This window comes from Xyrauchen texanus, chromosome 39 (genome assembly GCF_025860055.1).
Source record: "Xyrauchen texanus isolate HMW12.3.18 chromosome 39, RBS_HiC_50CHRs, whole genome shotgun sequence".
NCBI lineage: Eukaryota > Metazoa > Chordata > Actinopteri > Cypriniformes > Catostomidae > Xyrauchen > Xyrauchen texanus.
Genome location: NC_068314.1, coordinates 22,192,793 through 22,220,712, shown reverse-complemented (window position 1 = coordinate 22,220,712; position 27,920 = coordinate 22,192,793). Strand labels below are relative to the sequence as shown.

Sequence of the window (27,920 nt, the reverse complement as noted above, 5' to 3'; positions counted from 1 at the left end):
TATCTGCTCAAGTGATATTTACTTTTTTTTTATTTTTTTTTTTTTTTTTTTTTTTGTCAACCATGTAGTTAAAGTACACTAACATTGTTTTTTGGTTAGGCAAAAAATTATTTGGTGTGGTTGAAATTATGGTATAACTGTTAGACAGTCCTAATTTTTGAAGATTGATAGAGATACTGTCAGCATAAATATTGACATGGTTTATGTTAAGTTGACTTTGTTTAGATGGTCATTGTTTTAAACATATAATAACTTTTTAATTATGGATTTTCATAGTTTAATATTAAAAGGCTGCTGGGACACGGCAAAAATAGTTAAATAAATAGGCTACGTAAAATGATTTGAGAAGTACCAAAAATAAACAAAGAAGCAATGTTAAAAATATTTTACTGAACCCCTGGGACAGGAAAGTACCCGAAATGGAAGAAACACAGTGTTATGAAGGAATATTAACTCGCAGGGACCGAGTCGTCATGCTGAGGGCGTCAGGTAACGCTGCACGTCATCAGAAGCGCCACTGCAGCCTCAGATGATGAGCAGAAGACAACGCGTTCAATGAGGTGGCGAGGGGATGCAGTGGTGCTGGTAACTAATTAAATTCAACATTTTCTCATGCAATCTATTAATATTGAGCTCTTAGTTATTTCCTCATTTATCAGACAGCGGTCGGGTTTTTTTCTGAAAAAGACATCATTTTAAAGGGGGTGTGATAATTGGCTCTGGATGATGGTAGGCTACTGTCGCATTGCTGTTGTTACCAGCAGGCAACCACAAGCAAGTGTGATGTGCATTAGCCATATGAACACATGCGTTTGCAGCACATTTGTATTGACAACCAGAAGTGATATTGCATTATAACAAGATAGTGTTTTCATGTAAAATACAAAGGAGATTTTTGTCGCGTATGAAGCTTGCTGCAATGCAGTAGCCTACTGTCCGGGGAGAATAACCAAACGCAGATTCCTGCGTGCGTTAGCAGACCCTGAAATAACTTTTTTGATTTAGAAAAAAAACACAATATCGGAATGGACAAAGAAAAAAACTATAATGTTTAATATTGTTACACTTGAGCTCGCTTCTCGACAAACTGAAACGCTCCTGTTAATCAACATAGCTGTCTACTGCAAGCGCGCGATGCTTTCTGTTTGGTCGTGTCGCTACCGATGTACATGGTGTGAGGCGACAGTGCTCCCAATCTCCCAATCAGAAGCCTTGGGCGATGTGAATGCTGAGCAATTTTTTATTTGTTTTTATTTTATTATTTCTGTCTCTGAATTTGTTTTACACTTAACATCATTTAGCTTTAGGGTCGTTAAGCAAATGCACCATTATGAATGTGGTTATCTACATACACTCATAAAGACGCATTCAGACCACTCAGCAATTCCTCACTGTGTTTCTGCAGCTGTGTGTGTGTGTATGGTTGCCAACAAATGGCTTTAAGGAAAACAAAGTCTCTGTAGCACGCTAGTTTTTTGGTCATTCATTCAAAAATCAGTCCTAATTCCATTTTATTTTTGTTATTTTTATTTTTTTTTTTAAGATTTTTTTTAGTAAGTATTTTAAACATTCATTCTATCAAACTTTAAGAGTTAAGCAATTGCACACTTCAATTGTGAGCTAAATTTAAAATGTTTAACCAAAAACAAATATTGGGATATACAGTAGGTACCAGTTTTGACGATAACAAGGTTTACAAATTTACAGTTAATTTAGCAATAACTAGATTTGCACTCTAGATTATTGTTAGTTTTTATTAGTAGAATTTAATGCTGATATTTCTACAAATATCCACTTTTTAACTGAGTAGTTTCCACTTATTTGTAGAGTTTACATCCTGAGAGGATGATGATGCAATTATGCACTAAACATAGTTTTTTCTTTTTTGTTTATATATACACACACACTGGCGGCCAAAAGTTTGGAATGATGTACAGATTTTGGTCTTATGGAAAGAAATTACTTTTATTCACCAAAGTGGCATTCAACTGATCACAATGTATCGTCAGGACATTAATAACGTGAAAAATTACTATTACAATTTGATTTTGTTTTTACAGAACTTCTTAAACTACTTCAAAGAGTTCTCATCAAAAAATCCTCTATGTGCAGCAATGATAGATTAGCAGATCCTTGGCATTCTGTCTGTCAGTTTGTCCAGATACTCATGTGACATTTCACTCCACACTTCCTGTAGCACTTGCCATAGATGTGACTGTCTTGTCGGGCACTTCTCATGCACCTTACAGTCTAGCTGATCCCACAGTTCAATGGGGTTAACATCCATAACACTCTTTTCCAATTATCTGTTGTCCAATGTCTGTGTTTCTTTTTTTGCCCACTCTAACCTTTTCTTTTTGTTTTTCTGTTTCAAATATGTCTTTTTCTTTGCAATTCTTCCCATAAAGCCTGCATCCCTGATTTTTCTCTTTACTGTTGGACATGAAACTGGTGTTGAGCGGGTAATTCTGTCCTTGTTAGAGCCAGTTGTCCTTTTTCTTTGAAAACTGTAGTGTACACCTCTGTATCAAATATTTCAAGCATTGTATAGCCTTCATTCCTCAAAACAATGATTGACTGACGAGTTTATAGAGAAAGCCATTTTTACCTAATATTGACCTTAAGACATGCCAGTCTATTTCATTCTGTGTCAACTCAAAAACAAAGACAATGTTAAGCTTCATTTAATCAAATAGCTTTCAACTGTGTTTGATATAATGGCTAGTGATAAAAAAGTGATGAAAGCTGAGGCTGCAGTTTTTTGTTTTTTTTTAATCAAAATGTGCGTATTTGTTAATATCTAAGGAGAAGTTGGAAACTCTGGGCTGGGGCTGAACAGGCCGAAAGGCATCCTCAAAAAGAAAGACTATGAAGAGAAAATGCCTAAATATAAAATAAATGTAATGGATTTTGTTGCTGATATGTTAGAAGAAAATTGCTTTTATTAATATTTAAGGTAACAAGCTTTACAAATTTACAGTTAATTTACCGAAAACTAAATTTGCGCTCAAGTTCATGACACTGCTAAGTGTTTACCACGTATATTTATTTACATTTTTTTACATCATGTATTCTTTACCTAGAGTATGGCAAATATGTAGTTGTCATTCAGTACCATGATCAGAGTGTTACTATAATCCCTGGTCTTTCCTATCTTTTCTAATCTAAATTTCTAATCTAAATTAGAGAGCAATGGTGTTGTGACTCGTGACAAATCCACAGGCCTATTGGGAACTAATATCTTACTCATCTTTTGGCAGGACTTTGTGCGGGCCATGTCATGCTGGTTTGAAGATAAATTTAAGCTCAAGGTTAGCTAAAGTATGATCAGTAACCCACTAACCTTGAGCTCCCATCATTGAGACTATGAGGCAAGCAGTAACTGCCACTCTGTCTGTTTGGGGTGAGCGCCATTTTGGGTACTCCACCCTCAAGGACTCTAGTGAGTCTCTCTTGGACGAGCATATACTGAGGCCTGGTCTGAAAGAGGACTCTGTCATTGAGGAGAAAGAATGGGCAGAGAATGAGCAGGAACCACTAGAGGCTGTGTTGGGACTTTCTCCGCCCCCTGTGGATGACACACACACTGCAGGAGACCACCAAACAGGGAGCCCGGTGCACCCGGACCCCACACTAGAGTCATTTCCCGAGCGTAAGAGCAGAGGAATGGAAGGACCACTAGTATCTGGCCCTAAGAACATTGACTCTGCCGGAAGGAAGGTTTCTCTCGGGGCATTGCCCATGCAGCGTTGCAGTTCTCTGGGTACCACTGCCCCTCAATGGGTCCCGGATTCTCAGGCACCAGCATGCATGAAATGTGGGTCTAAATTCTCCTTCACCAAAAGACGTCATCACTGTAGAGCCTGTGGGAAGGTAAGAGAGAGATGCTAAATCATGTTATTTGTTAGTGTGTGATACTGTGTTAGACTCAATGGAAAGAAATTGACATGTGGATGATTGTGTTTTGGTGAAAGGAGATGGAGGGTAAAATAGCCTTGACATTTGCCTGTGACATTTTAACCTGCATTAAAGGACATTTTTACCAAAAATGGAAAAATCTGTCATCATCTACTCACTTTCTATCCTTGTATGAATTCACACTTATCAATGTCCATGGAGCAGAAAATGAGTTAGCAAAATGTCAAGGTTGCCCTATACTAAAAGGCAAAAGTGAATAGTAACTGGGACTGTTAAGGACAAAAGTGGTCTACATGACTCATGCTCGATAATTCAAGTCTTCTGAGGCCATGCGATAGCTTTGTGTGAGGAATAGACCAAAATTATTATCTGAAAATCATCCCATGCACTATAGCTCTCAAATCTTTTTCTTGCTTTTTGGGTGAATAAAATTCTCTCTAGTCTTTAATATAATAGTGAGAGAAAAAAACAATAGTGTGTCTATGCATGATGATTTAGTTTTTATTTTGTTTGGTTCACAGGTTTTTTGTGTGGTGTGTTGTGATCTAAGGTTCAGATTGACTCATCTTGGTGGGAAAGAGGGACGTGTATGTGTTACCTGTCATTCAACTTTGATTAACCGTGAGTGTTGTATAGAATTCCACTCTTAATCTGCAGTATTACATGTGCTTTGAATTTCACTGTTATTACACATGAATTACACTGTTATAACTTTTTTCAGGTACGCTGCGTAAGGACCAGAAAAAAGTTTGGTTTGCCGATAATTTCCTTCCTCAGTCTGAAATTAGAAGTGCCAACAGCACTCCCACTCACAGGAGTGTGTCCCACACACAGAGGGCTGAGCTCGCTCAGGCGGTATGAGGGGAGATCTTTCTGATAGTCTTAAGTGACCCATATTTTTTATTTATTTAAAGTTTTATAGTATTTTATATATACATTTTAAATATACCTGTATATATAAAACAAATGTTATTTATTTCAATTTTATTACATTTTGTTTATAAATCTTAGAAATTGTAATCATATTTAAAGGCAGATAATATATATATATGACATTTTTATTTGATTGACAAATAAGTTAAATTATATAAGGCATCCAGAGTCTCCAGAATTTGTCGATTGAGGTCACGAGTTAATTTCTCCAACAGGCAAAAGGCTGATATCTGTGATATCCACATGTCAGCCGTGAGAACCTGGGGTGTAGACCACTGCAGCAAAAAAATTTTTTTTTTTAGCCAGAAATAGAAGGATTGTCTGCATCAAAAAAGCTTTCAGAAGTGTGATTCACTAAATAAAATGAAGGGGATGATATAACCGTTTACCGGATATCTCCTGGATCACAGAATGAACCTCTTTCCAGAAAGACTGGATGCGATCACATGACCAAAATAAATGGAAGAATGTACCCTTGTATGTTTTGCATTTAAAACAAAGATTTTAGAAACTAGGGAACATTATATGGAGGCGAACACGTGTGAAATAAATCCTATGAAAATTATTTGTTCTTGAATAGAATTTAAAGTACATTTTGGAAAAATTCCATTACAAATCTTAGTCCAATCTGCAAAACTGAATATTACTCCCAGATCCTGCTCCCATAATGGCTTCAGAGAATTGTAAACTGAAGAATCACAATACAACAATAGAGCATAAAACTTTTAAATAATCCCTTTGAGAGATATGGCTAAGATCGTGGCTTCTTCCAATTTTGATAAATTCGGTAAATAACACCTTTCCAAATCATACATTCTGATTACAGGCTCGATCTTTAAACAACACATAATTATTCTTAATGTCTATGCACTGAATTATGCTTCACACTATTTTATATCACAGATGATTTTATTGTTCTTTTTATACTTCTCTGGATAAATCCTCCTCTGCAAACATAGCAGGCATAAGAATTGGATGGATTTTTGTCCCGAACCTAGGTTTTCCCTATTGCTCTCTTCAGGTGGGAAGTGTAAAAGATAAGATGTCCACGTAGGATGGCTTTAGCTGCATCCCTTTAGCTGCATCCCTTATCATAGCAGAAGACACTGGAGAATCTAATGTCAAGCAAAAATTGTGATAGGCTCTCCAGAACAAAATTGCAAAAAGGATCACTATTCAGAAGAGACATATTGAACCTCCAATTTGAAGTTCTAAGGATGCTGAAATCTGGATCAATATGCAAATGTACTAATGCGTGGTCCGATAAAATACAGTCAATATGACAAGCCTGAACTGCATGTACAAATTGTTTAGGGATAAAACATTGTCGACCCTAAAATATGAATTATGAGAGTGTGAGTAGAACGTATATTCTCTCACTTTAGGATTCATCTGTCGCCATATATTTATCAAGCCAGTGTCTGTGCATAAATTATTAAGAACATTGGATGACCAGGGATTTGATATGTTTGCAGAGGAGGATTTATCCAGAGAAGTATAAAAAGAACAATAAAATCATCTGTGATATAAAATCGTGTGAATCATAATTCAGTGCATAGACATTAAGAATAATTATGTGTTGTTTAAAGATCGAGCCTGTAATCAGAATGTATTACTGCTCAGGATCTGTTTCTTCGTGTTCCAGAATAAAAGGGAGGTTCTTATTTTTTTAAGAATGACAGTACCTTTTTTCTGTGAATAAGAGGAGTACGCTTGACCTACCCAGTCTCTCCTAAGCTTAAAATGATCTGTGTTGGATAATTTAGTTTCTTGGAACAGAGCTGTGTCAGATTTTAGTTTTTTCAGTATCCTGTCCACAAACGACAGGATAAAAATACCCTAAATTAAGTCACCAAGCTTACTAAACATAAACAAATCCTATTTCAACTAAGAGACCACAGTAACCGCATAGTCACTCGAGACAACATCCAAACTCCAGGCTGAACAATAAACACTGTCAGAATCCCCCTGAAATAAAAACAATTCTTGAATCTATATTTGAACCTAAACATAGATCTTGTGTCATATATATATATAAAAATGTGTTTTAAGCCTACGTTTAAAAATAGACAGCTTGTCTAATGTCAAGCAATAGCTGATTCCATAGCCTAGGGGCAGCAACTGCAAATGCTCTATCACCCTTACGTATACAACGTGACGAGGAATATGCAATAACATTTTGTCTTCAGATCTTAAAGCTCTAGTTGGAAAGTATGGCTGTATTAAATCCCTAATATATGACAGGGCCTGGTTATTAAGAGCCTTAAAAACAAACAACAGTATTTTCAATTGAATCCTAAAATAAACAGGAAGCCAGTGCAGAGAGGCCAGGATTGGTGTAATATGATCCCATTGTAAAGGGTTTAAACAATATTTTCCATGCTTGTATGATCGTTAAGACACTAACAGCTTAAAGATGGTAGGCAATTAATGTCGCAGTTATAAACTTAAGACACTAAAGAGACCTTTCTACTGACTCTGAAAAACCCCAGGGTCCCTGCTCATCTGTGTGAATGTGCCTTAGGCATACTGCACGGAGACATGAGGACTGCAGATGTGGCCAGGGCAATAATTTGCAATGTCCATACTGTGAGATGCCTAAGACAGCACTACAGGGAGACAGGAAGGGCAGCTGACTGTCCTCGCAGTGGCAGACCATGTGTAACAACACCTGCACAGGATCGGTACATTCAAATATCACACCTGTGGGACAGGTACAGGATGGCAACAACAACAGCCACAGTTACACCAGGAATGCACAATCCCTCCATCAGTGCTCAGACTGTCCGGAATAGGCTGAGAGAGATTGGACAGAGGGCTTGTAGGCCTGTTGTAAGGCAGGTGATTACCAGACGTCACCTATGGGCACAAACCCACCTTCGCTGGACCAGACAGGACTGGCTAAAAGTGCTCTTCACTGACGAGTCGTGGTTTTCTTACCAGGGGTGATGGTCGGACTCATGTTTATCGTGTAAGGAATGAGTGTTACACCGAGGCCTGTACTCTGGAGTGGGATCAATTTGGAAGTGGAGGGTCCGTCATGGTCTGGGGCAGTGTGACACAGCATCACTGGACTGAGCTTGTTGTCATTACAGGCAATATCAACTCTGTGCATTACAGGGCCATACTGCTCGTTCTGTGCATGATAGGAATGTCCGGATCTCAATCCCATTGAGCACATCTGGGACCTGTTGGATCAGAAGGTGAGGGCCATTCCCCCCAGAAATGCCGCTCCATTATTCCGCTCCATTATTCATCACCAATAATGGAGCACCGGTGGAGATTCAGCAGCTTCAAGTTCCTCGGTGTCCACATCACACTGAGGCCGTTGTGAAGAAGGCTCACCAGCACCTTTTCTTCCTGAGATGGCTGAGGAAGTTTGGAATGAACCCCACATTTACATTTACATTTACATTTGGCAGACGCTTTTATCCAAAGCGACTTACAGTGCACTTATTACAGGGACAATCCCCCCGGAGCAACCTGGAGTGCCTTGCTCAAGGACACAACCTTCTGATTACCAGTTCTGATTACCAGTTAAGTGCTATAGCCCACTACGCCACCACCACTCCGCTCATACGGTTCTACACCAGTACTTTAGAGAGCATCCTGACTGGCTGCATCACCACCACGGCAATAGCACCGCCCACAACCGCAAAGACCTGCAAAGGGTGGTGCGAACTGCCAGAAACATCATCGGAGGTGAGCTTCCCTCCCTCCAGGATATATATAACAGGCGGTGTGTGAAAAAAGCTCGGAGGATCATCAGAGACTCCAGCCACCCGAGTCATGGGCTGCTCTCACTGCTGCCATCAGGCAGGCGGTATCGCAGCATCAGGATACGCACCAGCCGACTACATGACAGCTTCTTCCCCCAAGCAATCAGACTTTTGAACACTTGATCTCTCATGATCAATATACACCAGCACTGCACTTTATTAATCTATTATCTCACACTGGACTGTCATAATTATATTCTCCAATATACAACTACAGCATATATATGTATTTTTTTTATATACTTTTTATTTTTTTATTTTTATTGTATGTGTATTCTATATTGTGTGTATTGTTTACTGTACATTGTATATTATTATTGTGTTGTGTAAGTATGTGTACATTTGATATGTAAATTGTGTTGTGTAAATATGTTGTTTATTGTAAATTGGTATATGTCTCGTCACTGTCATGACTGCTATGTTGCTCGGAACTGCACACAAGACTTTCACCTACTGTTGCACTTGTGTATATGGTCGTGTGACAATAAAGTGATTTGATTTAATTTGAAGAGTGGGGTAACATCTCACAGCAAGAACTGGCAATTCCTTTACAGTCCATGAGGAGATGCACTGCAGTACTTAATACAGCTGGTGGCCACACCAGATACTGACTGTTACCCTTTGTTCAGGGACACATTATTCCATTTCTGTTAGTCACATGTCTGTGAAACTTGTTCAGTTTATGTCTTAGTTGTTGAATATTTTTATGTTTATAAAAATATTTACACATGTTAAGTTTGCTTAAAAAAAAAAAGAAAAAAAAGTGAGAGGATGTTTCTTTTTTTGCTGAGTTTACATACATACATATTAATAGTTTTTTTTAAATAATATATTAATTTAAAAAAAACAATAATAATAATGATAATACCAATAATAATTTCTTATTATCAATAAAGGCACAATAAATAAGTTTAGCTCTGTTACACAATCTTTCAGCATTGCAACAAAAGATGATTAGTGGGGGCTTTGTTGTGTATAAGTCCATCTTTCTCCATCATAACCGGTGGAGAGTAGAAGACTACCTCAGTTAAGAGTTTCCATGAAAGCAGCAGCTGACTCAGGACTGTCAAAAAGGTGAATCTGCCCTTAGTTAATGCGTCGGAACCGACCTGGATAAGCAAAACCACGGTACATGTTGCAACGGACCAACATTTTCCCAACAGTGTCAAACTCTCGTAGTCTCCGATAAAACCTCTGCAGACAGATCAGGATAAAACTGTAATCTGGAGCCGTCATGAAGAATATCACACTTCTTTAGAGCTGCCTCTAAAGCCTCTTTTTGAGAATATCGAAGATAACGCACCAGAACAATTCTCAGAGGTTTATTCAGAGTCAGGCTGAGAGCCAGATGTTGGTGGGCATGTTCAATCTCCAATGTAGGAAAGTCAACAGTCAAGGTGACAAAAGTCAGAAGGATTGCATGGAGATAGTCTGCAAGGGGAGTAGCACCCTCCTCCTCCTCTGGATGATTAAACATTTTCTAGTTTTTCCAGTGGCCGCGGTTCTCCAGGTCGTCAACTTTCAACTGTAGTAGCTCCACTGTTTTCTCCATAGTGGTTAGTTGGGTGTCGTGGTTACTAAATCAGAATTTTGGCTTCCTATATGCATTTTTCTAAATCGGATACCTGGTTAAAGAGATTAGAAAGAGAGAGCTCGACCGAGGCGACACATGTTTTTATATCACCCAGAGCTCTGTCAATTGTATCCAAATTAGCATTAACTGATTCATCCATATTATTTACACAAGTGGCAACAGACTTTACCTCCGCCAGAATCTGATCCATAGTTGCCGTACCAATTAGCTCTGAGGCGCTAGCTTCACCATGTTGGCCCTCATTGGCAGTGCATGTGGCCGATTGTTGAGTCGCAGTCTTCAGTCGAAGAAAAAATAGGAACACCTTTGTCGCGCTGCTGCTTAGGCATCTCTGCGGTTGTGATGAATTGATAGATTCAGGTTTACTTGAAGAAAAAAAAAAGGATTTAACCCAAGCCTGGAGCAGAGTGAAATCTCAAGCGGCCATCTTGCTCCGGGTGACGTGACACTATATATGCCTTTTAATCGGATTAAAATGTATTAATTTATTTATTTATTAATAAAAACTAATTTAAGTTTTATTACAAAACCACAATAACATCCATTGATTTCTCTGTTGTAGGAAGTGTCTGACTTCAGAGCAGGAGATGAAGTCAGTGGTCTTAATGGAAATTCCACAAAACCAACTCCACCAAAGGACCTTCCCCCTATTCTTACATCAACAGGGGTCAAAGGAGGTATGAAAGCATCTATGCAGTCACTCTCCCACATAATAAACAATCTGAAACGTTAGCTCTGGTGACTAAAGTAAGCTTAAAGGAATAGTTCACAAAAGTTTCTCAAACAGAGGGTCTCCAACTTACCCATATTAAACTAATTAACAATCGCTTTATGATTGTTTATGTGTGATTGTAAAGCATTTGGAGCTTTGTTCTTGTGTTCTTGTTCAGACTACACTTTGGAGGAGAAGAGAACGGAGTCATCACTCTTAGAAGAGCTGGAGAGAGGTCTTGCAGAGCCTTTGGTGTTTGTGCTCAACGCAAACCTCCTGGCTGTGGTGAAGATTGTCAGCTGTACGTTCCTAATGACACACTGCAGTTGATGGATTTATGGTTTTGGTGATTTGACATGTGGAACCTGTTCAAATCGGTATGGTACATTTATATTGTGATTAAAGCAGTTTTATAGTCTGTCTAGTCAATTGTTTCAAATCCATTGTGTGTGAGCGCATATGTGTTTGTAATCTGAATGTAAGCAAGAGTTATAAGTGTGCTAGGGCTTGTACAGTGTCGTATTGTAAGTAAGTGGAGAGAATGTCCACACAGCTAGGTAAGAAACAAAAATCCAGTTATATCCCACACACTTATAATTTCTGTCACCCTCTGGGTTAATTTCAGGGTGGTCTGCAAGAATTTTTCCTTATATTTGAAAGCTCTGAATGAATTCCGACGTGCTTTGTGAGTGCAAAATGCTCCAGATTCATGTAGTCTTTTGCGGATTTACAATTATATTTTCTTATTGATACACTTCTGGCCAAATGTTTGTAATAATGTACAGATTTTGCTGTTTTGGAAGGAAATTGGTACTTTGATTCACCAAAGTGACATTCAACTGATTACAAAGTGTATTCAGGACATTACTGATGTAAAAAACAGCACCATCGCTATTTGAAAAAAGTCATTTTTGATCAATCTAGACAGGCCCCATTTCCAGCAGCCACCTTATCGTTGAGTAATCATGCTAAATTGCCAATTTAGTACTAGAAAATCACTTGTCAATATATCAAACACAGCTGAAAGCGATTTGGTTTGTTAAATGGAGCTTAACATTGTCTTTGTGTTTGTTTTTGTTGTCAAAAATTGCAACAAAAAAAAGAAGCGGCTTTCTCTAGAAACTCATCAGTCAGTCATTGTTTTGAGGAATGAAGGCTACACAATTCTTGAAATTGCCAAAAGATTTCATACAAACGTGTACACTACAGTCTTCAAAGACAAAGGATAACTGGCTCTAACAAGCACAGGAAGAGATGTGGAAGGCCAGATGTACAAATAAACAAGAGGATATGTACATCAGAGTCTCTAGTTTGAGAAAAAGATGCCTCACATGTCCTCAGCTGACAGCTTCATTGAATTCTACCTGCTCAACACCAGTTTCATGTACAACAGAAAAGAGAAGACTCGGGGGTGCAGGCCTTATGGGAAGAATTGCAAAGAAAAAGCCACTTTTGAAACAGAAAAACAAAAATAATATTTTAGAGTGGGCAAAGAAACACAGACATTGGACAACAGATCATTGGAAAAGAGTGTTTTGGAGCTTAACCCCATTGAGATTTTGTGGGATCAGCTAGACTGTGCGTAAGAAGTGCTCAACAAGACAGCCACATCTATGGCAAGAAAGTGTGGGGTGAATGCCAATGCCAGCTAGAATGCCAAGGATCTGAAAAGCTGTCATTGATGCACGTGGAGGATTTTTTGATGAGGACTCTTTTTCACATAATGAATGTCCTGACTATATATTGTGATCAGTTGAATGCCACTTTGATAAATAAAAGTACCAATTTCTTTCCATAAGAGTCAAATCTGTACATTATTCCAAACTTTTGGCTGCCAGTGTATGCAAATATATGTGCTCGCAAATACAACAGGAATTTTCCTCCTGCTGTTGCCATCTAGAATAAGCACAACAAGTCATCACAGACCCATTGCATCGACTAATCGCAAAGCAAATTGACTAGTCAAGTTTTTGGTGCAACCCCCATTGTGTGCATGTTCTGCACTTTAGTTAAAAATATTGAATTAATAGTGTGTCTATGTGGATGGTTAAGGTGTGTGTGTGTGTGTGTGTGTGCCCTCCTTTAGATGTGAACCGCCGATGCTGGTGTGTTATGTCGAAGGGAATGCACGCCGTTGGGCAGCCAGAGGTGGTAATTTTGCTGCAATGTTTGCCCGAGGAGAAGCGATTCCCGACAGATATTTTCAACCATTTCATACAGATTTACTGGGACGCCCAGACAGGTGACATTTCAAACACCAGCAATTAACCAATCATTGAACTGAGATGATTAAAAAAACATGCAATGGCTTGATACATTTTAATCTTTCTGTTTCTACAAGCAGCAGGAAAGCTTCTGAATCACCTAAGTCACTCTTTGGTATCCCGCGGTTTTCTGGGTAATAATGAGCATGCTGGCTTTCTGTACGTGCATCCCACATTCCAGTCCCTGGAGGGCTTGCCTTTACCTGCACCACCATTCCTGTTTGGACTCCTCTTGCTACGTGCTGAGACACCCTGGGCCAAAGCCTTTCCTTTGAGACTCATGCTACGTTTAGGAGCGGAGTACAGATGTAAGGAAACAGTTTAAAGTGCCTGTATTTATGAATGACCTTAGGCTTGTTTCATCCCGCATGCAAAAGCAGCCCATATTAACAGGTTACAGCATTCATACTGAGTATTTTCGACATACAAAGATATATTTTTTTTATTTTAAAATGCATTTAATATCTATTTATGAGCACAATATTTTGTAATATAGGCTTTTATGTAGTAATATAAAATACTGGAATGAACTACTCACACATTGTTTGAAAAAGTTTGTCTGTCAGGCTTGATGCAAGTTCCACATGCAGTGACAGGTACACAAACAAACTCTGTTATTCAGTAAACCTGAATGAATCCAGTTAATTTAAGTATTTTATAGCTACACTTTGGAGTCTGGGTTCTGTTCCTCTTCCAAACTCAATTACCCAACGATCAAATTAGCACTCCTGATAATTAATTTATGGCAGATATTATAAGCTATACTCAATGTATTGTGTCTTTATATCACAGACCCCTTTGCTGTGTGTGCGTGTCTCAATCACCTCTGTAGATCACTAGTTAGGGCACTGACCAGGGAGTCTGCCATTTCTAGGGCTGACTCAATTGCAAAATCATTCCAGTGCACTGAAATGTTCACACCCTAAAAATTCCCAGAATGCACAGAAAAGAAAAAAAAAACATGGAGCACCATTGCTTTACCAGAAACGTTGTCAGGTCTTCTGAAGTCTTCTTATTTTCTCTTTAAAAGACTATTATTTATCATCCATAATGTTCATGAAAGGGAAACAATCTTTTAAATATAATTGTTAGAAAAATATAAATAACACTCCTTTGAATATTTATTTAATTTATCTTACATAATAACACCATACATTTTAATATCTATAGTGTCGTTTGTACAGCGATGATGCTGATTAATTCCAGCTGCATTTAAACATACAACTTTGTTATCGTGTTGCAGGTAAATTAGTCATAAGTGTCCCAATGCTCAGTGTATGAACACCCGTGCCACTGCCTGAAATTGTGTTCACAATATATTGATTCATGACATAGGGAGCTAGGGAGACACCCTATTTGTGTTAACAAGTTAGCATTAGCATCTAGCAATATGTATTTCCTTAAAATTAGGGGTGTTGATTTAACCAGGGGTGGAAGGAGTACTGAAAAATCATACTCAAGTAGAAGTACTGTTTTTTTGTGAGTAGAGTAAAAGTAGCTGTCCTAAAAAATACTCAAGTAAGAGTAAGAGAGTAGCTCATTTAAAAGTACTCATGAGTAGTGAGTATTGAGTACTGTGTTGCAAAACCTTTTATAATGAACACTGTATGCCAACTTTTCAAATACATCACTTATCTATGATAAACACTACATGAATCTGATTCCAAAAAATTCAGTTATTTTCAATACACTGATCACCATTTTAAATTGTAATGTATGAAACAATTACATTAAAATTAGTTTATGTGTAGGGTCTAAATTTCCCTTAATGCCGACAGAGTGTTATTTTGTGCATAAAACATGTTTAAACAATGCAAGGAATGCAAAAAAATGCAAAATAAGCAGGATCACTTGGCACGTCATGTCCTGCACAATAGAGGTAGAGCAGCCATGGGAAAAGTTGTTTGATACAGGGGCTACATCATGCTTAAAAAAGAATAATTCACCCAAAAATGTAAATTCTCTCATCTTTTACTCACCATCATGTCATCCTATATGTATACACATATATTAACACACATTTTTTAAAGTCATACGACTTTCTTCTGCAGAACACAAAGGAAAATGTTTAGAAGAATATCTCTTTTGGTCCATACAATGAAAGTGAATCGGTGCTAAAATATTGAAGCTCCACAAATCACATAAAACAGCATAAAAGTATTCTAATCCGTGTGCCTCCAGTGGTTTAATCCATGACTTCAGAAGCGATATGATAGATGTGGTGAGAAACAGATCAATATTTAATTCCTTTGTTACTATTAATTCTCCTCCCTGCTCAGTCAATCTCCACTTTAACTTTCACTTTCTTATTGTGTTTTAGGTTATTCCCATTCTTCATGCATATCGCCACCTACTGGGCAGAGAGAACAATTTCTAGCAAAAATTTACTTAAATATTGATCAGTTTCTCACCCATCATTCAATTCTGAATTTGTGGATTAAACCACTAGAGTTGTATGTATTACGTTTATGCTACTTTTATGTGCTTTTTGGAGCATCACAATTTTGGCACCCCTTCACTTACATTGAATGGACCTACAGAGCTGAAATATTCTTCTAAAAATCTAAATTTTTGTTCTGAAGAAAGAAAGTCATAGACAGATGGCATGAGGGTGAGTAAATGATAAGAGAATTTTCATTTTTGTGTGAATTATTTTTTAAGTAGCACATGGGGGAACACATTGTCCTCTTTTTGCGATACGATGTTCCACATTGATTTAGTTCTTGTATCTTTTAAGCCCAGAAATAGTTGTGTTCTCCTTCTAATGCATGATGCACAATTTTTTTTCAGTGAATTGACAAACCTACTTAAAATTAATTATTAGTTTATTTAGGTTATTTACACTTTTATAAACTGCTAAGGCAGCATGGATGTACAAAATCTACTGGAACTAGTATATGATCTGACACCCTCGGCATACTATTTTGGACATACTATAAACTTGGATTTTGCATGCTATTAAGGGAAAAAGTATGCTCATTTGAATGCAGCATTTGTTGCTATGATCTAAAAACTCTGATCTCATTCACAATCTCTGAACGCACTCAAATAATTATATCACTAATTACCTCTAACCTTTCGGAAGCACTGACTTAGTTGTTTGTGTCTCCCACTGTCTTTTAGTTTATCCCTGTCCCTTGTTCAGTGTGCGCTTCAGAGAGCCTCTTTTTGGACCTGTCAACAACAGCATCATGAGGCTTTTAGTGGTGAGACTACTTCTGACCCATTTCATGTTCTTGTCTCTCTTTGTTATAAATTGCTGACACACTGCTCCCTCTTTAGATGTTTTTACTTGATTTCTGTTCTGTTTTGACTCTTCAAGGATTTCCGTTTTTACCGTTACACACTCCCGTCAGTGCCAGGGCTTGTGGTCGATCTTGAGGCTAGAAGCACCTGTATAAGGATCCCTAAAACACGTCACCCTGAGGTAATAAACAATAACACCACACTATACTATCATCTACAAGGAAAATGGTACTTGAATTGGATTTTCACACTTGAAATTGTTGCCAAGTAATTAATTGTAAAGTTCTTGCACCACAATTCAGGTTTAGCATTGCTTTTCACACTGGCGGGGGTTATAAAACCCTGCTCCATAGCAGGGGTGTACAGAATGAAACTATGTGGTATTAGAAAGTTTCAGAAAGTTGTTCAGCAACAGACAACATATCACTTCAATGCATCATTAAAGTTGCATGCGTTTTGTACAGTCGCTGAATCTTTCATGTGCTGTTTACGTTCTCTGTCTGAGGGAAACCGGTAAAGTGTCCAACAGTGGTGGCAAACACGATAACTGGCATGCTGAAGAGAGTGTAATCCAAGTTTTCGTGGCATATTTCAGAAGACGAAAGACAAACAGATCTGATTTGCTTGGCGACATTTCCAGAGAAGAGCAGAGCAGCTCCATTGACAGACTGAGTGTCTGTGCGCAAGCTGTTTTCATCCAATCATCATATCGACACTGTAAATATGCAAATAAGAATGTTAACCCTGAGTATACGAATGTAACGCTTGAAACATCGGAACATGCAGGGTCGCATTAATGTACGGGCTTCCCTTGGCTTAAGCCTCGGGGCCCGTGGCAGCAGGAGGGCCCCGAACTCCCGGGGGCGTATGTTTTCCCGTTGACGTTCTCGGGAGGGCACGTATGTAAACGGGTTAGACTCTTGTGTAAACACAGAGAGGGTGCGCAACTTCTAAACCGTCCATGATTATCGAGTGAAAATGTTCCTCTCTACCCTAAAAAGTGGCACAAACACTGTTCTGGAACTGGGCTTTGTAACCTAGGGTTCAAAAGCAGTGAAACAGCCATTTTAAGTGTGAAACACAGGGTTGAAAGTGACCTTAACACAGGGTTAAAAAGTGGTAACATAGGGTTAATTGTAGTGTGAAAGTCAAAGAGAATACCATGGATGTATCCAGAAATCCATGGCATTACCATGGATTAAAGTCCAATACCATGGACATTTATTTTTTTTTGCTGTAAAAAGTTACAACGGTTATCATAAGACAACAATTAGAGGCATAGTTCACCCAACAATTTAAATTCTCTCATGATTTACTCACCTTCATGCCATCACAGATGTTTATGTTTTTATTTCTTCTGCTGAACACAAATTAAGATTTTTAGAAAAATAACTCCGCTTTGTAGGTCCAAACAATTCAAGTGAATGGTGATCAGACCTTTGAAGCTCCAAGAAGCACATAAAGGCAGCAAAAAGTAATCAACACGACTCGAATCCATGTCTTCAGAAGTGATATAATAGATTTTTTTTTTAATCTCCACTATCACTTACACATTCTTCTTTTGTTTTGTGGCAATTTGCATTCTTCATGCATATCACCACCTAGTGATTGGGGGTGGTGGAGGAGGTGGAGATTTATAGTAAATAAGGAGCAAAAATTTTGATCTGTTTCTCACCCACATCTATCATATCACTTCTGAGGTCATGGATTAAACCACGGGAGGCACACAGATTAGAATACTTTTATGCTGATTTATGTGATTTGTGGAGCTTCAATATTTTAGCACCGATTCACTTTCATTGTATGGACCAAAAGAGCTGAGATATTATTCTAAAAATCTTAGTTTGTGTTCTGCAGAAGAAAAGAGAATTTTCATTTTTTGGTGAATTATTCCTTTTTAAGCGTGATGTAAACTTTTCCCATGCCTGCTCTATTGTGCAGGACATGACGTGTCAAGTGATCCTGCTTATTTTGCATTTTTTGCATTTCTTGCATTGTTTAAATATGTTTTATGCACAACAATAATGGCATTAAGGGAAATTTAGACCCTACACGTCTTATTGATGATTTATATACTGCCGTTAAGTGCTTTTAGAAGCTTCACATTTATGGCCATAATTCACTTGTATTTTATGGACCTACAGAGCTGAAATATTCTTCTTAATTATTTTATTTGTTTAATTCTGCATTGAAGAAGAAAGTCCAATTGTGAATGATCAGAGAATTTTCAGTTTGGTGTGAACTTTTCCTTTAAGTATATTCGAGCTATGAGTATGAACAAAGTAAAGCCTTCATTTCTTAGGATAATGAGCAGCAGAGTTGTTAACAGGTGTCACTGGATCTTGCCTCTTTCTCTGCTGGTGTTTCAGCTGCTAAAGGCTCTGAATAAGTCTAACGAGAGGGTGCTTGCTCTGGGTGCCTGCTTTAATGAGCTGGCCGACTCTCATCTAATCTGCGTACAGACAGCAGATGGACAATACCAGACGCAGGCCATCAGCATCCATAGCCAGCCACGCAGGGGTGAGAGCGTGAATTCTCACACATACATATTCATTCAAGTCCTTTGCACAAATATAAGGACATGGACACATAAAGAATAGAACTACAATATAATAATTATGTTTAATTACAATATTATATATTATTATTTATTTAATAATTTTTAATTGTTTAATATAACACAAACAAAAGAGAAACCTATATGAAATATATGGAAAATCATGAACAATGTCTTTATAAGGTGGCGTCTTCTCTGAAAATGTCACTTGAGGGCGCTATCGGACAGACTTTTGAAAACAGTTGTTGTTGACTGGAATTCTCTAGCGTACTTCTCACTGACTTTAAATCTGTTTATGTTCATTTTTCAGTCACTGGCTCGTGCTTTTTTGTGTTCAGTGGAGCACTGAAACCTTCGTCAGGATACTTGGCCAAGTCAAGCATTGTGGAAGGTTACCTATTTGTTCATTTCAGCGGAAAATCTCCATTTTTTTTACATTGCTGAAAGGACCAGCTACAACTAGCCTAAGCTGGTTGGCTGGTTGTAGTTGGGAGCCCAGCCTGGTCATGCTGGTTGTAGAGGGGTTTTAAACACTTTTTTAGCTGGTCAGGCTTGTCCCAGCCTAACTAGCTAAAAAGTGTTCAAAACCCCTCTAAAACCAGCCATCTGACCAGGTTGCTGCCCTTTTCAGCAGTGTAAATTTACACTCCAACAGGGATTTAATGTGAATGACTGTTCTGTGTGAGAGATTGTGTGTGTAGGTATTGTGAGTGTGCGTAGGTATACATATGCTAAGATTCTGTATCTACTTGTCATTACAGATGGTTTGATGGTGCAGGTAACCATGGAGATCATGGCTGAGTTAAGAAGATCCCTGATGGACATGAAAGACTTCACAGTCACCTGTGGAAAACTCCACCCAGCAGAGAGGCAGGAATACGTGCACATTGTGTGGCAAGATGAAGAGCCACGCTTTAATAAAGGGTTAGAAACAACATTCAATTGCACATTGTGAGCCATCAGATGTTTCTGTCTACACCATGGGTTCTCAACCTTGTTCCTGGAGACCCCACCCCCCAACACTGCACATTTTGTATATCTCCCTTTTCTGACACACCCAATTCTGGTCTTGGAGTCTCCACTTACAAGCTGATAAGTTGAATCTGGTGTATTTGATTAGGAAGATATCCAAAATATGTAGCGTTAGGGGGCCTCCAGGAACAGGGGTGAGAACCCATGGTGTAGACAGAAACAACTGATTCATATTCAGTTAGTGACTTCATCTGAGCAGATTAAAGTTAGCCACAGAGGTTTTTAAACCTGTACTGTTTTTTTTCTTCCTGTTCTACTGTATATCTTCACAGCATTATCAGCCCCATTGATAGCAAATCTATGGAGTCTCTCACAAACATCAAGAACCAACAGCGATTAGAATACAGAGCCAATGGGAAGGTCATACGCTGGACGGAGGTAAACAGGTTTAAGCATTAAGTAACTTGTGTGGTGTTAGTTTTTTACAGTTTGTGCTATGGACATGAATGATACCCTTTCAAGCCAAGTCAGTCCTCTCGACAGGAATCTTGAGAACACACCTGGGCAGTTATTTCCTATTGATACCACCGGCATACATGTATAGCTCCTATCTGGATGAATGGGGAAAGACCAAAATCTACAAAGCAGTTGGTCAAGATTAGGACCAAATCGCATATTTCAAATCAGCAGTCAAATCTGACAACACTGGTGTGTCATAAATTGAGCTTCTTTAACTCAGATCACTCAAAAAATGCAATTTGCTTCAGGCTGGTCAGGCTAATGCATTTAATATTATTTTTCCAGACTATATAGGACACATTTGATTGGCTAACACACTTTTGAAATTCACAGGTATTTTACCTGCTGAAAAAACAGCATCCAAATGGTCTTTATAACCAGACCAGCCAAAACCGCCTAACAGAACGTCTTGCACGGGCGTTCTGCCTGGCGCTGTGCCAGTCTCTCTGTCTGCTAAAGGAGGATGGCATGACCAAACTGGCACTGAGAGTGACTCTGGATGGGCAGAAGGTGAGATATTGAGCACTGTTACTTCCACAGCTGTGGTGCCACAGGACAATTCATTATTTACTTACAATTTTGTATATTTAGTTCTATATTTTTATTTATTTATATAAATTAATACATTTACAAGTTCACATCTGTATATCTAGTTCATATATTAAATAATATTTATCTTCATACAAACACACATTCAAGAGGTGCATAATCTATCCAAACGCATCACAAACTCTTGTTCATTTTGTGTTCTCGTACAATTTTCCTTTTACTTAAAAATAAATGATTGACTAAATCCCAGGTCATAGTGTATTAGAAAATGTCTGTCTCATATATATATATATATATGTCTAAGTACTATGTTCTAATACACCATGACCTGGGATTTAGTCAATTATTTGTTTCTACCAATTTTCCGCCATCTTTCCTCCAACTGTTTATTCTGTAAGTTATAAATTCCATTATATGCAATACTCATCTATTGATATTTCCCAGTTTACAATCTGTGATGGTATTTACTGTAAATATGTTTTTGTAATATTTATATTTTTCAGAATTGAGAAATACAGCACACATATAGCACTTATTTAGGCATTTTACTCAAAACTATATTTTTAGCTCTCAGATTCAACAAGTATCACATAATTCTTTCAATTGTTGTATTAATTGTAGTCCAATACAGTGTAAAGGTCGGACAGGAGTACAGGACTGTGTGTGTGATTTGCCTCATTTTCTCTACAGTTACAACATCTGCTGTATACCAAGTGCTGTTTTAATTGGATCTCTTGTCAACAAATTTCTAAACCTCAAAAGACAAAGGTTTCCTAATGCCATTTGTTCTTTATCTTTAGATTGAGTTTTTGGCAGGCAGTAATGGCCAGCGCCTGCCAGCACCATACCAGGACTGTCTTAACCAATCACTACGACGTGTGGTGCAGAGTAACTCTCAGTACCAAGGTCTCGCCGCCTGCCAGCTTGAGCTTATCTTCTATATTCTTGAGGATACATCATAAATACAGGCCACACAGACCATCCACTGTCATATTTGCCAAAACTCCCAGAAATCTCATCAGCATAACCTGACTTAATTTTAATTTGAGAGCTTTAAGAATAGTAGACAACCCAATAATTATTTGAGGAACGTTTAGTCAATCCTACTGTTCACTGTGAAAGGGTTTGGGAAAACATCCCTCAGTCAAACCCGTAGTTTATTTGATAGTCTGGACGAAGAAGGTCTATAATACCAGGAGTAAGCAATCTGTCTGCATTGGCATTCATCTCAATGGCAATTGCTCAGCTGGAGCTGGACCCCCAGAAGTATGTAATGTGAAATCTGCCATCTTTGCTCACAGTCAGTTATGCATCCAGGTTAGTGTTTTTTTTTTTTTTTTTTATTTTCTTGCCCCGATCCAAGGATTTAAAACTTTTTAAGGCCAAATATCTGCTGAGCATTACAACAAAGATCCAAAGTGCAACAGACAACATGATGCTTGAGTGAATGACTTTAATAAGCATGATCTGATCTTGGAGTTTTTTGCGCATTCCTCAGTCTTCCACATGTAGAACTCATTGTAGCAATTGCGGTTCTCTGTTTTACTTCCCAATAAAGGCGTGCAGATGACTTCCTCACTGTATAAATCCCATGTTCCGCCCTTTTGCTGTGAGGAGTGGCCTGACCTCTGCTCTACATTTAAGCACACCTGCTGGGAAACAGAGCTAGGAATTCAGCCAAAGGCAATGCTTGGATAAACAGGAGTGGAAATTGTACACACAAACTCTCATGCACTGAGCTTGAATTTATTTATTTCGTACAGCACCTCATTGAACTTTGTTCTGGCCTTATTTTCTCTGTCACACACAAAGTGTAGGATGACTGCTGGTTTTCCTCTGTAGCTTTTTTCAGGAATAGAATGGACTTTTTGTTTACATCCTACATGCTGAACATACTTGAGATGACAAAGAATGCAGATTATGCAGGAGAAATGCAGCACACACACACTGAAAATGCAAAATAGACTGCATATTTTGGAAGCTCCCTGGCTGCCCACCAAAGACTGAACAGACCCAAAACATGACAAAGAGAGTGAACACCCAACATTACTGCTGCATTCTTGTAGATTATGTAAAAATTTTATAAAAATTGATTTTAATATGTCATCCATTTGGATTGGAGATACCAAATAACATTTCAGCTGGAACTGTAGGTAAAATTCCATGAACTTGAGGCCTATTCACACTAAATGCGAATAAAATGTAATTCACACCAAGACCAAAACAAATATTCATCAAGCTTAATGAACTCATTTGTACAATAGATGATGTGCAGCCTTTTAAGCTTGGGGCTGTCAATGACTAATACTGATGTTCTGTTACGACTTCAGTCCACTTGACATTGCGTTTACTAACGCATATGGGGAGTGCCTTAACTCTTTCCCCGCCAGCGTTTTAAAAAAAAGTTGCCAGCCACCGCCAGGGTTTTTGACCATTTTCGCTAAACTTTAATGGCCCGCAGAATATTTTCTTCCATGAATATATGAAGATGCTATATATCAAAATAAAGATCTGGGCCTCTGCTTTTAGGCAAAAAAAAAAACGATTTTATTTTATCTTCATTTGTTCTTTTTTTATTGCGACTTGAACAGAGGTAGGTTTTGTCAATAAACAACATTTCAGACAAAAAGCTGAGAAAAAGGCATGTTTATGTTTGATATTTTGAGCTTCTCATACTCCACGTCTTCATGTTTGAGATGATCGCAGTCTGTTTCTTTGATCAAAGAGTTGCGTACTCTTTCAAAACATGCGTAGGGGTCTTCCTTACCGTATAACACCTAAAACACGGAAACCCGGAAAATTCTGTGTTTGGCGGGGAAAGAGTTAATACACGACCTATTTGAAACCTCTCTAAAATAATGCCAATATTCAAATATTGGCTATGGTGTTTGAGCCCCACCTGTTTTGGCGTGAAACTGACTGCTCGTTTCGGCGTGAACTGACCACTATAAAACAGGTGCACACACACCATTTCCTCAGAATTTCTTCAAGACAGCGATTACCTCTTGTCTCGAAGCCCTCCATCTTCGCCGTCGATTCACACCAGTCAGCGGACGGAATCTTCACAGCAGAGAAGAATCTCCGCTCCCCTGCAGTGCTCTGGTGAACATCACTCCACCTCGCCACTTGACGCTTCGCTGGTGAACGGTATACCTCAGCATCCTGATTCTCCGCAGCGCGTCGGCAGGTGTAGAGTATCCTTTTTAAGCAAATACTTGTTGTGTGTTATAAATAGAAGTTATATAAGTTATATAAATATAAATTTATATTTATATGTATATATCTAGAAGAGCCACTTACATGTTAGTGTCTTTTTCAAGATGTCGTTCCGTAAGTGTTCCTTGTGCGAGAGACACATCCCGCCATCAGACAAGCATGAGCGCTGCATTTTCTGTCTGGGCCGTGCCCACGCAGAGTCAGCTCTCATGGAGACAGACTGTCCTCACTGTGAGCACATGAGTTTCAAGTCGCTTCTCTCACAAATCGCCCTCATTTTGAGGGACGATTCAGCCTCTCGCGCCCTCCCACCCGCCTCTTCCGTGACTCCCGAGGGTTCACAAGAGGAGGCACGGCGGGGCCGCGAGGTCGAGTGGGATCGAACTTAAGGTGGATTTCGTGCCGGCACACACCCCACGAGCCCCTCAATCTCCACGAAGCGCATATTTCCCCATACGCTATGTGCGCGACAAGCTCCGGCCCTCTGAAGGAGCGTGCGGCCTCGTCTCGGTGGATCTGACGCTGGGGATGATAAGGATGATAATGACGATGTCATGTCTCTCGCCACATCAGCCAACTGGTCAATGTTTGATGCTACCGCCCCTCCCCCCAGCGAGGGAGAGGACCGTGTACGCACCACTGACAGGGAAATGCTTCGCGTCCTTGCAAGGGCAGTCGAAGAACTCAATCTCGAGTGGTCTCACCCAGAGGTACCTGGACAGTCTCGCCTTGATGAGTGGTTCTTGCAGTCCAGATACCGTCAAGCGGCCACGCCCCGCAGAACTGCCCCGTTCTTCCCCGAGGTGCACAGCGAACTAAGTCCTGGCACGCACCCCTCTCAGCACGCACAGTGACTACGTTCTCTCGAACGTGGACCACGGGGAAAAGAACGGCTATGCTCAACTATCCCATGTGGAGGCGGCGGTAGCAGCACATCTCTGCCCAACGAGTAGCAGGGCATGGAAATCACACTCCATTCATCCTTCTAAGCCATGTAGGCAGAAGTCTACACTGGAAGGAAAGCCTACTCAGCGGCAGGACAAGCTGGATCAGCACTACATGCAATGGTAGTGCTCCAGGTGTTCAAAGCAAAGCTCCTCAGACAAATGGACCATCGGGAAGTCCATGGGTAACCGGGTCGTTCTGGAAAGGCATTTATGGCTGACACTCACGGAAATGAGTGATAGAGAGAAGAAATCTCTATTGGCTGCCCCAGTGTCTCCAGCTGGCCTCTTAGGCGGCGCAGTGAGTACGTTTGCTGAGCGCTACGTCACGACTCAGCAGCAGTCACAAGCCATAAGGCACTTTATGCCCAAACGGAAAATACCTCAGACGACTCGCCCCCGCTCTCTCAAGCCAGCGCCCGGCTAAAAGAACTGTGCCCGCTAACTCAGCGCCTGCACCGGCCCCCGCCAAGCCACCAGTGAGGCCACGCAAGCCTTGGCCCAAACGAAAGCATCTGCTTCAGCGCCCACCTCGCACCGACGGGAGGAACTCCCCGCGCAGCGGAAGCGCTCCTGACAGGTGCAGCGCTTTGAAGCGGAAAATGGAGCCTGTTGTTCCCTCCGGTGCTCCAAAGGCGGCTCGATTGGAGACACAGAACACTGTTTCCCACCTCCCCACTGCTGTTTGTCGGGAGAGGAATATTGCTGTTCACAATGTTTTAAAAGATGTTGTTTCTGTGTCATATGCAATAAAAAATGCAATAAATACAGCACACACATTATGCACAACCGCTTCCCTGTGGTAAGCGACGCATTATATCATACGGTGAGCAAACCAAAGTGCCCTCTGTCCCATTACGCAGACACTGGCATTTCAGAATGGGTGCAAAAAACGATCGAACATGGATATACGATACAATTTGCTCGACTGCCACCCCGTTTCAATGGCGTTCTGTCTTCCACGGTTTCGTCCGAAGATGCGCCAGTGTTACGAGCCAAAATACACAATCTAATCGTGAAAAACGAGATAGAGATTGTGCCAAATTGTCAAGCCCAAAAAGGGTTTTACAGCCATTATTTTCTTGTCCCAAAGAGATGGCGGACTTCAGCCAATCCTAGATCTGAGACATTTAAATTGCGCACTTATAAAGCGCCCATTCAAAATTATTACTCCGAAACGAAATCTATCTCATGTACGCCCACACGATTGGTTTGCGTTGATAGATCTGAAGGATGCGTACTTCCATATCCAAATTGTACAGCACCACAGGATGTTTTTGAGATTCGCGTTCGAGGGAACAGCGTATCAATTCAAAGTCCTGCCCTTCAGACGGTCTCTGGCTCCTCGCACATTCACGAAGTGCATAGATGCAGTTCTTGCCCCTCTGAGACTGAGCGGTGTACGCATATTGAAGTCAGTTTCGTGCCAAAAAAGGGTGGGGCTCAAACACCATAGCCAATATTAGAATATAGGTGTTATTGTAGAGAGGTTTCAAATAGGTCGTGTATGAAGGCACTCCCATATGCGTTGGTAAACGCATTGTCTCGTTCCCTTCGTCTCAGGGAACCGAGGTTACATACGTAACCGAGACGTTCCTTTGCCGGTTAGCCAAACAGTTTTAGTGCCACCAATGCACTGGATGTTCGGGAAACGTGATGACAGGCTAATATTTTAGCGAACAAATATTCATACCTTATGTGAATATGTCTGTAAAAATACATGGTTTCTATTTAAAGTCTTGTTCGCAATAAACATTTTCAAACAAATAATCAGTTTTGGTGTGAATTGGCCTTTATGCCATTTAAGAAAATAGAATTGCCATAAATATTCATGCAGGTCATTAAAAGCATTACTACACTACACAAAATAAACAGATAACGGTGCATTTTAAAATGGAATTTATTGAAATTAATTCAACATTTTTGAGAGCAACAATATATATATTTTTCCACATCAATTCCATTTGTTTATAAGGTAAAAATATTTACAGATGTGATTCAAGTTTACTTATGTTGACTGTACAGTGTGTGCTAATGGGGGAGTATGAAAGGCACAGGTGTGCGTCTATGAATTCATTCTGCTTGGATGAACTATGACGTCATGAACAACATCATTTGAGGATGCCACCAGTCACTACACTTCCTCTTCTCTTCATACATTGTGCTTAATAATTATTTCCTTTTAGATTAACTTATGGAAAGAACAATATACAAACAGGTATCAAACTCACTCATATTCTCGTGTACTAATTAAATGTACATATAAAAAAAAAAAAAATCTGAAAACAAAAAGTCCCAAAACACTCTTTGAACTCCATAGTGATAAGTGCAGGTTCTCCTGGTCATCCGTTTTGGGTCTTCTCATCCATAAGCGCTTAGGCTTTCTTCATCTTGCCATTGATAGTGCTACCATTCTCATGGTGTTTCTGCCCATTGCTCAAGCCATTTTCATTGTGCATGCTGTGGCCGTTTGAAACCACCGTTGAGCCATTGGCCAGAGTTGTGCTTCCATTGGCCTTTCTGTTTTGGGCGGGCTGCTGGTCATTCTTTGGTAGCCTCTTGCCTTTCACATACGCCTGGTACCAGAAGTTAGAGAATAGCACGAAGAAGAAGGTTCCGTACATCCAGATGAGGTGAATGAACAGAGGCACTTGATAGTCACAGCTCTTCATGAAGTACCACTGGGTTGCATGAAGGGATATCAGTACAAACTGAAT

The 27,920-nt window shown here is 39.5% G+C and overlaps 2 protein-coding genes across 3 annotated transcripts in view; one reads left to right on the top strand and one right to left on the bottom strand.

Annotated features, from left to right (window-relative positions):
- The first annotated feature begins 529 nt into the window (after window positions 1-529).
- Window positions 530-27,481, top strand: LOC127632518 (zinc finger FYVE domain-containing protein 9-like). The gene is made up of 16 exons (XM_052111137.1): window positions 530-585; window positions 3,261-3,873; window positions 4,440-4,539; window positions 4,640-4,773; window positions 10,787-10,901; window positions 11,115-11,237; window positions 13,023-13,178; window positions 13,281-13,508; window positions 16,324-16,406; window positions 16,523-16,627; window positions 18,816-18,966; window positions 19,314-19,394; window positions 19,765-19,927; window positions 20,308-20,413; window positions 20,828-21,004; window positions 21,844-27,481. Exons 2-16 carry the CDS (start codon window positions 3,367-3,369, stop codon window positions 22,003-22,005), a joined length of 2,391 nt encoding a protein of 796 aa, XP_051967097.1. The 5' UTR covers window positions 530-585; window positions 3,261-3,366; the 3' UTR covers window positions 22,006-27,481.
- The window catches only part of LOC127632519 (elongation of very long chain fatty acids protein 1-like), a 31,979-nt gene continuing 31,144 nt past the window's right edge, over window positions 27,086-27,920 (bottom strand). For both annotated transcript variants that reach the window (XM_052111139.1, XM_052111138.1), the window contains exon 8: window positions 27,086-27,920. In XM_052111139.1, the coding sequence (XP_051967099.1) occupies window positions 27,579-27,920 (342 nt within the window). In that variant the 3' untranslated portion in view covers window positions 27,086-27,578.